Below are 15,468 nucleotides of genomic sequence, written 5' to 3' on the forward strand. Positions count from 1 at the left end.
TTTTGTAAGGAAAGAGGCTGGTGCAAACTTAATAGAAAACCCACGTTGCAGCCAGATTTGGCATCACCAAGGTATGCCCAGAGATTTTCGTTCTAAACAACAGTGCCACTCAGTGGCTGAGCAATGGCAGTGAACTGACAGACAATATGAATGGACAGTGGGCAAAAAGAAAAATGGAGTTTTGAAGTAGGCAATGATAATATTACAGGCAGATATATACTATGTTGTCATGGTAACTGTACCTGGGAGGTCAGTTAGAGTCTGGACAGGAACAGAAACCTGAGCATCGCTTCCTGTAACTACATCTCCTGGATTTCATAAGAAAAAATAATTAGATTTCATAAAAAGGAAAAAAACAACTTTAATTTTCTTTCATACTTAATATTGTAATACTTTTATCAGTCTATTTGCTAAAAGTACAGTAAAATAGAAAATACAGTGCAATCTTAGAAAAATTAATATATTTTTGAATGCAAATCATTTTTAAGAAGTTTCCTAAAAAGCTTTTATGTATTTTTTTCTAAAAGAAAAAAACAAATTTCAACTAACATATAGGAAACTTTAGCAATGAAAAGATTTTGCTGAGCAGATTTTATTGTTAGTGTGATTTTATATTTTCTTTCTTTTTTAAAAAAAGTCTTTATCCAAATTAGTTAAATGCATTTAAGAAGTAAGCATTCTTTTAAAACTGATTTCCTCTTATAACAGACAAAATTTATTTTTAACTAAACTTGAAACCAATTTCTTCAGTGGTAAGATAAAGACCTAAACAAGTTCTAATTTCATACTAAGTATTGAAAAGCTTTCCTAAGTTGCCACATGTACTTATAAATGTCAACATGTAAAAATAAATCTGTGAACTGCATACCCTTTAAACTCGATATACTCATGATAGGCGAGATTTCATTTATAAATTGGACCTGTGGTAAATGCTTGAAATAAATAAGTACTCAAATTCAAAAAAACAGATAAAAAGAAAGGACAAGGAGCACAACAGGATATTCTGTGAAGAACTCGAGGTGCTCGCTTATTTAGAAAGAAGACAGCTTGGTTCTCTGATTCCCTCCCTAGATGACAAAGTTCAACGGTAAACACAGTCCCTGTCAAAAGAATAAGCCTTCTGATATATCAGCATCAGAAGGCCTATGCTATTTCGAGATTAACAAGCTAAAAAACAAGCCTTCTTAAAAGGCACCATATTTTCTAAGTATGATTAATAGACTTGCTTTTCTTGTAGCTTTTATACAATAATAAAAATCAATTTTTGAATAAATAACATACCCTCAGTGCCTTGACCACTTGCTACAATTATGATTTACAGCAAGGTTGGCTCATCTTGAAATTATTGGGTTGTAATTTTATCAGCCCCATCAATTAACAGTATAGGCATTTATATTTTCCTATAACAAATAAAATCTATAAATAGGTATATACTACAAACAAGTGATAAACTGCTTTTATCAAGTCCTGAAGTTTCATAATATAGCTAACTCTATTCACTGATAAATGATGTTGTCCATTTTCTGTATATTTGAAGATTTTCAATTCTTTGCTTGCTACCATTTTATTCTGCTGCCCCTGGATCACCTATTGGTGTACATTTAGAGACTGAAAACTAATTTCATATTAAGTATCACCAGGAAAATTATGGAAGAACATCTGTGTTCCCTCCTCCTTCCTTCATAACTGCACCCCCCAACCCATACACCAACTACTGAATGCCTTTCAAACAGCATATACATGACTTTTGGGTTTTCCATATAATGGATCCCCTATATGAGCACAAATAATGGAGAGTTAACTAACTTATGAAAACAATAAGCATTTTCACCTTTATAAACAACTGTTTTTCAAAGCAACTTCAAATTTTCCAGCAGAGTACACTAAAATGCCTATTATGTGATCTTTCCTCAAAGGCAGTAGATGACTCTGTTCTGAGAGCATCAGAAATCATATTCCAACACAAGCCTCTGGACAGGCACATACTGTGCTCACTAATCTCTGGTGTCACAGCAGAGCAGGGTACTTGTGAGAAACACCAGTGTCCAGAACCAATGTTGAAGTACCTGTCCTCACACAGTGAACAAACACATCTTTCACCAAAGGATCCACAGATGCTGGGAACTGGGAGGCTCCCGAGGGATCAGTCAACACCTCTTATTTCAGGTAAGCAAAGGGTCAGAAGGCTTCTGGATTCTGCTCACAGTTCACTGGTAGGTGAATGAGGGAAAAGCATCAACCTTTGCTAGTTTCTACCTGTATAAACTGTTATCTTTTGCTTTTTACTCTATTTCACTCAAACTTTTCAGCAGGGAGGGGCATTAGCAGGAATATTTGTCTTTACAATGAAGCTAGACATAGTTTTGTAGATTGACATGAGAAGAATGAATCAGAAATAAAAAGACAGAAGTGGTGCCAAACCAGGCCACTTTCTTTCAGGGTAGTGATGGGCTACAGAATGCCCTAGTGATATCATGTTCTAAACGTTTTGCCTAAGTGTTCTGTTGTCTCCTTATAACTGGGACCTTAGTTTTTCATCAGTTGTTCCATCCTCATATACTTCCCTTCTCACTTACTGTGATATTAATACTTGACATTTCCTTTGAGATGCAACTTTATATTTCTATAGTCATTTGGCTTGGTTTCTCAGAAAATCTAAGCTAGAGCATTAAGAGATTCTCTGACTCATTTGCCTGCCATCAGTTGAAATTACTACTGACTACAGCTTGTTATCAAAGCAATATTGAAATTATATTTGTTTAGAACAATAAAAGAGTACAATTAAGAAATACATAAAATAACATTTATTTCCATTCTGGAAGTGGGCATGTCTCCTGGCATTAAAATATATTTACAACATGTTAATGATGTGAAGCCCCTTTTCTTTAAATCATGTGTGATTGCTTTACATTAAAAAGAAAAGAATGTAATTTTAAACAACATACTTTTGTGTAAGCTAAATTGAGTATTCTAGTAGAAATTTAAATACTCATTATATAAAGTCTAATATTTCACATAGGCTGATAGATAACATGATATAACTGATGGAAGAATATACACATACTAACTACTGAATAATATTTATTATTTTGTAGCCTTGGGGAACAAAGTCCATTTAACTTCAGTTTATCAATTTAAATGCCAATAATTAATAAATTTTAATAATTTTGGATGCAATCTTCTTAGAGTATATGGAACATTCTTACTGACTCATTATCACTATTGTCATTTTCAACACCAGTTATTGAACATGGCTATAACACAGGGATCCTGTAAGACATGAATGAGGCATGGGTCAGGATATTTGCCCTGCTACCTAAAGGCCACAGACTCTGTTCTGTGAAGTCTTAGGATTGATTTTTGTAGATTTTCTGTGATGGTGTTACTATTTCTTGCTTCTGTAGTATAGATAGCAGAGTTCCACCACTAAAAATAAATGTAGCTGTTTCTAATCTGCTATGACTAGGGGGCTGAAATACATATGTCTCAGTGGAAAATAAGAGTACAAAGGTGCTGATTAAGAAACTGAAGGGCTCTCTCCTGAAGCACTGGGAAGGCCCTGAAGCGCAGCAGGGCTCCCCTGGGTCCCAACATCGGCGGGAGACGTGGCAGTTCCACCCAGGGCCGCCTGCTCCGACGTTTTCTGGTTCTAACTTACAGTGCCTGGACTCAAACACCTACTTTGGCTGCTTGGAGTCCTATTTAGCCTTCTCCCCTCAAGCTTTAGTTTGTACTCCTCTGAGGTAAAAACAAGTGCACCTGTGAATGCCAGGGCCAGGAAAGCCCACTGTACTGAACTTCTGTTTCAGGTTCTCTTCCGGTCAGAAGCATTGTTCTACAAAGTCAGAAGAGATCATGGTCAACTGATTTCAAGTTCTGTGTGCAACAGCTCCTGCCATACTCTATGGGCATGCAAGGGACTCAAACGCAAGTGCACCAGGATATAAATGTTAGGCACCTTAGCAAATTACTTCAGAAAATGTTCTTAATTAAGAGCAATATAAAATCTGATATTCCAACTTAAAAAAGATCTGCTGTAACAGATTAACCGGAAATTAAGTAAGTTTTGCGTTCACTTCTGTTCATAGGAGGTCAGGTGCTCACAGGTGGGGAGGAAGGTCCGGCCACACGGCCGCCAGTCCACCTGCCTGTGCTCTCGCTCACCTCTGTTGAGCCGCACTGGCATGCTTTCTGATTTCATCAGCCTCTGCTGCTGCTGTGAGTGGTGCTGGGGGGCCTCTGCGAAGGTCCTGGTGGGAACCCCGGCAGTGCAGGAGCTACACGAGTTCCCGCTGCTGCCTCCTGGCACTGGGCCACCCACACTGCCTGCGACCGTTGCTGGAGACATCAACTTTCTTCCAAAATTAATCAGGCTATTGGAGACCTTATTTATGTTCAGGGGAGCACCTTTGGCATTGATCCTACAAAAAAAAATTAGGTGGCAAGATATTATTTAAATTGGAGACAACTCTTTCACATACGGCATTGGTATAAAAACTGTATCTTACCTGCTTTGAAAAGGCCACTGGCTAAGTCAGCTCCACAAAGTGAGAAATGAAAACTTAATAGTGACCACAGAATAATAAACAAGATCCTTAAGGGTGTGACTTATAGAAAATAGTCTTATTTTTCATTCATTCTTTCAATAACCAGGGCCAACATTGCACTAGGTTCTGAGGACACAACTGTCCAAAACAGACATCGTTCCCTTACTGGAGCTTTTTATCTAGTAGGGAAGAAATATATTAATCAGATACTTATACAAAGAAATGTCTGATTCAATGTCCTGAGATGAGGACTAGAAAGGAGAGGTACAGGGCTGGGCAAGTCTCGATGTACTCATAGAGGGGTACCTACAAAGTGAGGCTGAGAGGAGATTTCCTACAGGCACTGGCATGTGGGCGCCAGGCTACATTTAATCTGATTTTGGAAGTAAGTGTGATTCTACAGCATCTTACTATGCTGATGGACAGTGACTGTAACGGAGTATGTGGGGGGGACTTGATGATGGGGGGAGTCTAGTAACCATAATGTTGCTCATGTAATTGTACATTAATGATACCAAAATAAAAATAAATAAATAAATAAATAAAGTAAGTGTGTCTGAGAGTCACAGAGTAAATGCACAGAAGTTACATCCAGTGCCCTGGTCATGAGAACTGTAACCCAGGCCCGCCCGCCCCTGCACTCACTCCATAGCCTCCCTCACCTCCTTGCTTTGCTTTTCTTGACAGCACTTTGCATCGTCTGACATACTATGTATTTTCCGTACTTGTTATTATTTGTTCCCCTCCTCCAATCCCCACTCAAATAAAAATTTCATGGAGATGAAGGACTTTTGTTTCTCTGCCTAGGTCATAATATTTGTTAACCAGCAGCTATATCTGCCTGTCCTCTAAGTCTGTTTGCCTGTTTAGATGGCCAGCCTCTCTTTGTGCCCTTAGAGTCCAACTCTCTGCTTTCCAGCTGCTGCTCCTGCATCTCCCTCTCCAGCATCATCATCTCCTTTTCTACTCTATGGTTCCCATTAGTGTGCAGCCATGGGGGTGTGTGTGTCCCAACTTCTCCTTTGAGCCCTTGCTCCTATCTAGGTACCCTCACGCTTCTTTCCCTCCTCACAATGTGTACTTTTCAAGCAGTGACTTAACAGGCTGCTCCTGCCTCTGCAATCTTTGGCTCTCTGAGGCCTCCTTGCTGCGCAGAAACCACTCCTCAAGGCTACCAATGACTTCTGCACTGCAGAGCTGAAGGCCCACCCTTCATGATGCCGCTCCCCCTCTCAGCAGCCGTGTGCTGCCTGGGACACCCCATCTCTTCCGCTTTGGCTCAGCTTCCATAGTTTGCAAGCACCCGGGTTATAACTGTCTGGCCAATAGTGGACCCCAGGTAACATTTGTTAAATGAATTGTTACTTCCCAAATGACTCTGAACTTGAAGTATCTCAGGGTTATTGTCTTGAAGATAAGTTATGACTATAAATTATTTTAGTTGTAGGAGGCAGTCCAACTCCACTGACAATACTAAAGTTTTGGCATAAAAATTCTCATGCCTGATCAACTAACTATGGACAGTAAGTTAAAAAAAAGTATTTTTATTGTCCAAATCATTAACAGAAGCTTATTTTCTCACATTTTGCTTCTTTTTCATAGAAGTGAAAAACTGAAAATCAAGTTTAAGGGATCCAGTTAATTCATTTTTATTTAACTGTAATGTTATGATCATTTCCTTCTCTCAGATCCACCAGCACTTACATAGTAATTCTACTTTTTATATAGCAGCTTTATCTTTGGCATTACTAGATAGCTCCGAAACAGAACGGATCCACAGTTCTATAATAAAAAGGAAAGAACAGTATGCTTCTTCCATAAAGGTTTCTCCAATGATGCTAGCTAATATTATGGGCTAGGTATTAGAGACGTACATTACTTTGTAGATGAGACCAATCAAATTTAAAATCTGGAATTCAGCTTTATAAAAGGAAGATCATTCATTTACAACTCGGTGAAATGTGAAAAAATCATTTTTCAAATGGTTCTTTTTGCATCGTCTCATCTTAAAGAACTGAGCCATTTAATGTCCTTCCAAAAATTATTGAAAGTTAACATTTCCTAATGGAAATCAGAATATATATTGATTATACACCACTTAATTCCAGTTTTTAGCTGCTCCCTAATGAAGTAGAGAATTTTCAATTTATACACACTAAAGCTTAGCAACAGAGAAGGCACTCAGTACATGTTTATTGGGAAAAAGAATGAGTGAATTGAAAAGAACTCATAAGTTCCGGATTAAGAAGGCATCAACCTCCAGCACGGTACTGTGCTCAGCAGCCCACACGTGGTCCCACTCCCTGTGTGTGGGAGCAGAGAGAAGAGCTGTCATGATATTGAAGTGCTACTGCATTTCAGTTTTGCTTGTTTGCAAGTCAAGATTCATAATTCACGGATATGAAGAAGTTATAATGCTGTTACCCTTTTTTATAAACAAAAATGTGTTAGTCAAATTCCCATATTGCCAGTTGTAAAATTTGTATGTTGATACAAGGACTAAGAAACTGCTAGAGCATCATCAAGAGAATATGGTTAATGCATCTTCATCACTACTACTAACCATGAAAAACAGATCATCATGCCAAGCAACTTTTCACTGATTAGATCTTAAAAGGGGATGAGCTCTGTTTTCCTCTTTTGAACATTTCTTTGTTTCTAACCAATTTCTCCCTTATCCATTCCACCCATTGCTTCCAGAAGAATATATTCTTTTCAAAACAACTATTGAAGGTGACTATATATTTTCAAGTATAAACTGTTATAAACCATGTACTTCTAGGGAAAGCTTACTGTCCATAGTTGGTTGATCAGGCATGAGAATTTTTATGCCAAAGTTAGCTAATATAGCACTTAAAGATTAGTAGCAGCATTCTTCACAAGAAATAGTAAACAATTTGCAATAATTATTATTGGCTGTGATGTATACTATTAAGTCATGTGTGCTAAATTAGTGAAAACCCATGTGGTTGCCAGAGGTCTGATGGACAGCAAGGACAGGGTTGAGGAGTGCGATGTGTGGTGTTGAAATAAATAGTATGAGGACTTTTGACTTAAGGCATTAAATAAATTTAATGAGAACTAATTCTGTATGAATTCTTTCTACTGGAAAATAGAGTAGCTTATACAAATACTTTTATTAATTAGTTGGAAATGGTCTTAGTTTACTACAATGGTAACAAGTATGTTCACTAAAAACAAGTCATTCTAAGGTACCTTATTTTTTGCCTGAGGTGTTTGTGAGACTTTATGAAGTATGTCTGTGCCAGTAGATAGGAGAGAGAATACTATATGCTCAAATACAAGCAGTTACACCTGAAGTGCACTGCTGAATGTTCTAGTCCCACCAAGGGCTACTGGTGATGATATGTGTTTCAGGCTTGTTCACAGACCTGCTCACCAGTCATTTTTTTAAGGTCATAACTTCTGTCAATAAGCTGTGTGACTTGGGAGAGTTGTTAACGTCTGCCATCTAGACCTAAGTTTATCTTTAAACAAAGTGGGCTGAATTAAATAATATTTTGTGTCCCCTTTTGATAGAAAATTCTACAATTCTGTGTCCTAAAGAAAGAGAAGAGGTGCTTATTGAGTTTGAGACCAGAGGCTGCAGAGATACCTAATACAGCAGATAAAATAACCAAAATTTAAAATACTCTCAACAGGTTAATATGAGAAATAACTAAACAGATAATATTTAACAAAGATTAATAAAAGCTTATGTATTTAGGTTAAAACTTTTTATAACTGCACATTACATACAGAATAGGGTAACATGGATTAACATGAGTTCATTAAAAAAAAAATACCGAACTCCCAAACATTAATGTTTTGGTTTCATCTACAAGGCTATCCTGAAGAAAAGTACAATTCCTGGCCTATGTTAGTACTAGATGAATGATCCTCTGGCCCCAGTCTGGCACGTGAGAAGCTGGGAAATCTCCATTCTGTCCTAACAACAAGTAAAAAGTTGAAAAACTGAAAAACAACTTTTTCTGAGATCCCTAAGAGAAGTGAGGTCCCAGGGCAAACTGCTGTCTCCGAACTGGAGAAACGATCAGGTGAGTATGGGGAATCACAACTCACTGAAGCAGAGAAGCACGGAATCAGCAAGGGGAGGTAAACCTGGACTGTAGTTGACAAGCTACCAGGGGCTCAGTGTGGGTCCCGGGGACCCAGGCTCAGGGTCCAGAGATTTGAGGCCAGCCCACAGTTTTGTGAGTTTTACCTCATGGAGCCCTATCAAGGTTCTCATGATAAATATGGGAGAAAACTAGAACTTCTGGAAGGAGGCAGGGAAAATGAACGATTTATAAATGAACGTTCTGTTCTACTTAACAAGGCCTGGCTTTGGGGGAAATTATTAACCAAAGCGAAGCCTGCTGGGGTTTTGTCAGAGCCTAACTGACCTACAGGCAGGGAAATACCCAACCCCAGCCCCCTCTAGTCATGCCGTCCCATCTAAGTTGGGGAGGGGGGCTGAGAGGCATGTGTGAAGTTCACTGTCCAGGGTCACAGGCTCAAAGAAACACTGAGACCTAATCATAGGACTACAGAATGCTTCCCCTCCCCCAACACATTATCATCACATTGGTAAAGGTTAATTGTAGCAGTTCCTTTTACCCAATACATTGTGTCCAGCTACCAAAGAAAAATTACAAAACATACAAAAAGAGGGAAAAAAAACCCCGCACAATTTAAAGAGACACAGCAGGCATCAGAACTACACTCAGACCTAGCAGGGATGTTGGAAAAATCAGGGAATTCAAAACTACTATGATTAAATCGCTATATGGATAAAGTAGAAAGCATGCAAGAACAGATGGGAAATATAAGCAGAGAGGAGGAAATTCTAAGAAAGAAAAAAGAAATGAAGAGATTAAAAAAATACTGCAACAGAAATGAAGAATGTTTTTGATGGTAGTGGGCTGGACACAGAGGAGGAAAGAGTCTCTGAAGATGAGAATATTTAAGTAGAAATTCCCCAAACTGTAAAACAGAAAAAAACCAACAGAATATCCAAGCACTGTGGGACTGTAAAAAGGTGCCCCATCTGCATAACAGGAGTGCCAGGAGAAGAGAGAGAGGGACACCAGAAAACAATGACAGCTGAGGATTCCCCAAATTAAGGCCAGACACCAGACCATGGGTCCAGGAAGCTCAGAGATCACCAAGCAGGATGAAGGCCAAAAAAACTGTATGTAGTCATATTGTTACTAAACTGCAGAAAATCACAGATACAGGAAAAAATCCTGAAAGAAAACTGAGAGGGAAAGAAACCCTGCCTATGCAGGAGTGAAGGTGGAGTCACCTGCAGCCTCTCAGAAACCATCAGGCAAGGAGAGAGTAGAGTGGAATATTTAAAGTGTTGAGAGGAAAAAATCCACCAACCTAGAATTCTGTACACTGTGAAATTATTCTTTAGAAGTACATATGGTCTGTATAAATAATATATATTATGGTCTTATAGCAAATATTTACATGGAAGAAAGATGGATCTTGATCCTTATTTCACTCCACCCACAAAAGTTAATTTGAGGTGGATCACAGATTTAACACAAATATGAGAACCACACAGCTTTTAGAATAATACAGAAATCTCTGAGACTGCACAGCAAAGGGCTAACTGAGCAGGTCTGCACCTTCCGAAGTTGCTAGGACTGGCCCCTGACTGACAACTGGGAGATAAGTTCTAGCCTTGGGTGTCCAGCCTGATAAGAACGTCTTTGTGTACCTGGGGCCTTAGCTACCAAATAGTTTTTGCTAACAAGGGCATTTATAGTAAAAATCTGTTTTTGTTCAACCCGGACCTCATACCACACTGTATCAGATTGTCCTCTGAGGTGACTGGAGAGTGAGCTAATCTTAGGCAAGCCATTGCTTCATGCCTGCATTACTCTGACAAAAAACCCTGGGACACTGAGGCTTGGGTGAACTTCCCTAGTTGGCAACACTTCACATGTGTTATCATGCCTTGTTCCTGGGAGACTGAAGCACTCCACTGAGGAGGAAGCTTGCATTTGGTTCCTCCTGGACTCCACCCTTTCTCCTTTCCTGACTGTAACTGTATCCTTTTGCCCAAATTTACAGGGACCATGCATATAACACTTGCTCTGAGTTCTGTGAATCCTAGTGAATCATCAAAGCTGACACTGGCCTTGGGGTCCCTCAGTAATTGAGACTAACGGGAGGCAAGGGTTTGTTAGACAGGAAACAAAACGTACTAGCCATAAAAGAAAAACTTGATAAATTTCACTGAAATAAAAATTTTCTGCTCATCAAAAGACATCATTAAGAAAATGAATAGGCAAGTCACACACTGGGGAACAATATTTGCAATATATATTTCTGACAAAGTCTCCTATTCAGAATATATAAAGAATTCCTACAAATCAAGAATAAAAAGACAAACAACCCATTAAAAATAGGCAGTATACCTGAACAGTAATTCACAAAGGAGATATTATATCACCAATAGGCTATGAAAACTTGCTCGACATCATTAGCCATCAGGAAACTTTAAATTAAACCGCAACAAAATACCATTTTGATACCAACCAGAATGGATAAACTAAAAACTGACAACAGCAATTGCTGGCAAGGATATAGAGAAATTAGAACCCCCATATATTCCTAATGGGAGTGGAAAAAGTTACATGTACTTTGTAAAAGAGTTTGGTAGATTCTTATACAGTTAAACATCTATCCTATAGAGCAATTTAATTTCTAAGTGTTCACCCAAGAGAAATAAAAATATCTACAAATGACAATAACGACAGACAACATTAAGACACCTGTGTAAGAATGTTCATAGCAGCCTTATTCATAATACCCCAAGTCTGGAAATAAGCCAGTACCAGTCAACAAGAGAATACACAGGCACATTCATATAATGGAATATGATTCAACAATCTAAAGGAAAAAAACTACTGTTAGATGCCATGACACAGATGAATTGCAAAGCCATTTTGCTGAGTGAAGAAAGCTAGACACAAAAGAGCACATACTGTGTGCATTTATGTGAAACTCAAGAAAGGGCAAAACTAATACATGGTAACAGAAATCAGAAAGTGGTTGCCTTGGGATAAAGGGTTAAAACTGCCTAAAGGGATATGAAGGAGCTCTCGGGTGAAAGAAATATTCATTGGAGATGCACTGTTTTGGATGGTGGTTACATGGGTACACACAGCTACTAAAGCTCATCAGATTGAACACTGCATATCTGTGTGCTGGGTACAAATTATACATACATTTAAAAACAAAAGGAGAAAGATCTATTCACTCTGGAAGAGATTGGAGAAAAGTGTTGCCAATTTACCTAAATTGGTTAGGAATTAACAACTCTCTCTGATAGAACAGGAAGAGCATTTCAGAGTTTGTGTTTATAGCACAATCTCTGTTACTTGAGCAAAAAAAAAAAATCACAAAATTACATTTATATAGAAATCAGTGCCCTCTGAAATTCTGATTAGCCAATTAACTACTAATACTGATAACCATGGGCTTCTTGGCTTCATGGCTTGGGGAATTTTATTAGCATAATATTTGAAACCATATTTTACCAGTAACATAGGTCTGAAAAAAATGCAGTCACTTGTACATAAATAAGATAAAACCTAATTTTAAAATCTTTTGACCATATAAAATGGAAATTGTCCAGAAGAATTTTATTTATTCATTCATTCAACTAAGAATTTACTGAATACTGTGAATAGTACCAGGTACTGTGTTAGCCCCTGGGAATATGGCATATCTTACATCCAGACCCTTGACATCAGGATGAGCTATTCTACAACTGAAGCTAAAAAGCATTCATTTATTTCACTATTTTGAATTTGTTCTCTGTGTCAGGTGCTTAGGAAAGAGCAATGAATGAGATAGATGTGGTTCCTGCTCTTACAAAGCTTGCATTCTACATATGCTTACAAGTGCGGGAAGGATCCTTGTGCTTCCGGGATCCAGCACTTTCTCAGGCCAGGACCTGAGAAGAGTACCTCTCCACTGAAGTGGATCCTGATCCAAGGAAAGATGGAGAATGATCAGCCACCAGGCATTCTGGGGTAGGAATGGATCGCATGCCCTTACTCCTTAGGTGCAGGGAGGCCCCCTGAAGAATGGGGGATACGTCTTCAGAGCCCAGGGACTCTCGTATTAGAATCTTCTTTACCTGGAGCCTGGCTTCCTCTTAGATCTGCACAGAGAACCTAACAAGGGCCTTCTGCAGAGTGCCTACCTATCAGAATTATAATTCTGGAATTTTTCATCACTGATACCAATTAAGTTGTTTAAACTTAGCTCTGACATGGGGGCAGAGAAAAGCTGGGAATGTTAGCACAGAGAATATTGCTAATCTGGTGAGTGGAGAGATCAGGAACTAAGCTGATTCTTCTCTCTATCAGGGCCTAATTGAATCAAATGAAACCTACAGTTGTGGAGTCTGGAAAAAGGCACCTCTGGGCAAAGTGACACGTGCTCTTGAGACATTGCTGATGGCTCAACTGCCATTATTTCATCACCACAGAGCAGAAAGAACACACATTTTTAGAAATTGTGTTATGTCCTTTTTGAAACAGAAAACGCATGGATGTTCTGGAATAAGAAGGCATGTGGATCTACTCTTACTAGAAGAGATGGCAGCATTTAAAAACTGTGAAATTCTGTTCTCTGACTATGCGACAGGGCATTTTAGTAGCCACAGATTCCTAAATAAATTAGATGGGTCTTTCTGAATACTGGTCACAAGTCAGATGTACTTATATTTTTTATAGCAGCAATTTCTGGTTACTTAAGGACAAAATTGGAACAAGATTTGAGTGTTAAATTGTCGTTCTGTGCTCAAAAGTTGAATGAATAAGAAAATGTCAATTCCCATTTTTAAAAAGAAATGTGCAAGTAAGTAAAATCAGAGCACAGTGAATATTATATCCACACACGTAACGGAAAATTTACCACTAAAATACCTAGGCACTTGCATTTAAAGACTTAATTATAGCAATCCATGCATGGTAAAGCAGAGAAGAGAAATCAGGCTTGATTTCTAGAGATATTCTTATCCATGAAATCACATGTCATCTTTGCATCCTCTTCCTTTATTTGGACAAGCAACACAAATAGAAGTCCACTGCCATAGATGGGAGCAGGTATCGTTTCTCTGCTTTTCAGGTGTCTGCCTGCCTCTTGTCTGCCCTTTGCTTACTGATTACTGCTGGAGGTTCCCTAATGAGTATGTGTATCTCCTCAGGATCATTCCCACCCCTGTCTTGCTTCTCAATGACAGCTGCAATTAACTCTTTCATAGGCTCTAAAGGCTAAGAAAGTGGTTGGAGGGCTGAATGAGCTCAGCCTGGTAAAAGCACCTTCAGCCTTAAATAACTACATGGGGACTTTACTAATGGTTTCCCAGCTACAGTGGTTTTTGGTGACAGATAAAGCAGTGACATGATAAACAAACCACCCAGGAATAGCGTGGTGGTTGTAGGGCTACAAACAGAACTGGAAGAATTCTCTGGCAAGGTTTTCAAGTTTGTCTCAATTTATACTCCCTCAACTGGTGGCTAAGGATATCCATGCACCTTCTCCAGTGTGGGCCTGCCTGCTTGCTCATCCGATCATTCACTCATGCATTTAAAGCCACTCTAATGAGGTGTGATTGACATCCAAACAGCTGTACATAGTTAATGTGCACAACTTGATGAGTCTGGAGATAAGCACACATCTGTGGAACCATCACCACAATTATGCCATAAACATGCCCACCCACCCCAACAGTTTCCTCCTGCCCTCTTTATTTATGATCATTTTTATTTATTTTACATTTTCTGATAAGATCACTTAAATAAGATCTTAGCAAAGCTAAGCAGAGTATTGACTATGGGTACTAAACTCTGATCTCTAGAACTTACTCATCTCTGGCTCATTTATTTTTAATTTGCTAATTTGAAAGGTTAAAATGGTACTTTATTGGTGTTTTAATTTGCAATTCTTTGGCTAATTAGGAGTGTGAACAGCCTTTTCAATGTTTATTTGCTGTCTGCACTTCTTTCATTGAGTGCCTACTATATTCTAGGCACTACTTTAGGCACTGTGGGTACAACAGTTAACAAGGCGAACTTGAAGAGTTTACACTTTCATGTAAGAAACAAACAGTAAAAACCAACAAAGAACCCTAATAAATTTTCTTGAAAGATAAAAATACCACTTCATGTAGCAAGAATTGCTATAAAAAACAAAAACAATAATGATAACAAAGCAAGGGGAGAGAGTAAAGGGGCCCATTATTTTAGATAAGGTAGTCAAGGGAAGTACTCTGGAGAGAGGTGAAGATGGACTGAGTACGACTAATGATGCGGATCCCTGGGGGAGACTCCCGGGGCGGGAGAGGCAGGAGCAAAGCTCCTGAGGTGGGACCTGCTGAGGAGCAGTAAGCAGCCAGCGGGGCTGGAGACCACTGAAAAATGCGGAAGCGTGGCAGCAGCAGCTGGAGGTCACAGAGAGAGGAGGCCACACTGGCGAGGCCTGCTTTGCAGACCATTAAAAAAGCTTTGGGTTTTATCCTGAGTGTTCTGGGAGGTCGTGGAAGGGCTCTGAGCAGTGAAGCGATGTGATCAGACTTACGTTAATCTAAAGGCTATGTGGAAAGCGTCTGTAAGGACAGGAGAGGACACGGGGAGACTAGTCAGGACACTGGTAGTGACAGCAATGATGTGGGGACTCAGGATCAGCAGCACAGAGAGAGAAAACCAGTTTGTTTCAGGATATATTTTGAAGAGGATTTGCTGATGGTCTTCATATGTGTATCGATGAGAAAAGGACAGGTCAAGGGCAATTCTAAGACTTGATCAACTAGGTCATGCTATTTATTGTGATGGAGAAACACTACGGGAACAATAGGTTTATCAAGAGGTAGATTCAAGAGTTTACTTGG

General features: G+C 39.0%; 1 protein-coding gene across 7 annotated transcripts in view; it reads right to left on the reverse strand.

Annotated features, from left to right (window-relative positions):
* TBC1D5 (TBC1 domain family member 5) overlaps nt 1-15,468 on the reverse strand; it is a 642,656-nt gene that overhangs the window by 78,940 nt on the left and 548,248 nt on the right. For 6 of the 7 annotated variants that reach the window (XM_073223289.1, XM_073223292.1, XM_036996276.2 and 3 more), the window contains 2 exons: nt 4,165-4,421; nt 243-308 (listed from right to left, as the gene is read on the reverse strand). In XM_073223289.1, the coding sequence (XP_073079390.1) occupies nt 243-308; nt 4,165-4,421 (323 nt within the window). The remainder of the gene's footprint in view (nt 1-242; nt 309-4,164; nt 4,422-15,468) is intronic. The other variant, XM_036996277.2, reaches the window with a different exon arrangement.

This window comes from Manis javanica, chromosome 15 (genome assembly GCF_040802235.1).
Source record: "Manis javanica isolate MJ-LG chromosome 15, MJ_LKY, whole genome shotgun sequence".
Taxonomy (NCBI): Eukaryota; Metazoa; Chordata; class Mammalia; order Pholidota; family Manidae; genus Manis; species Manis javanica.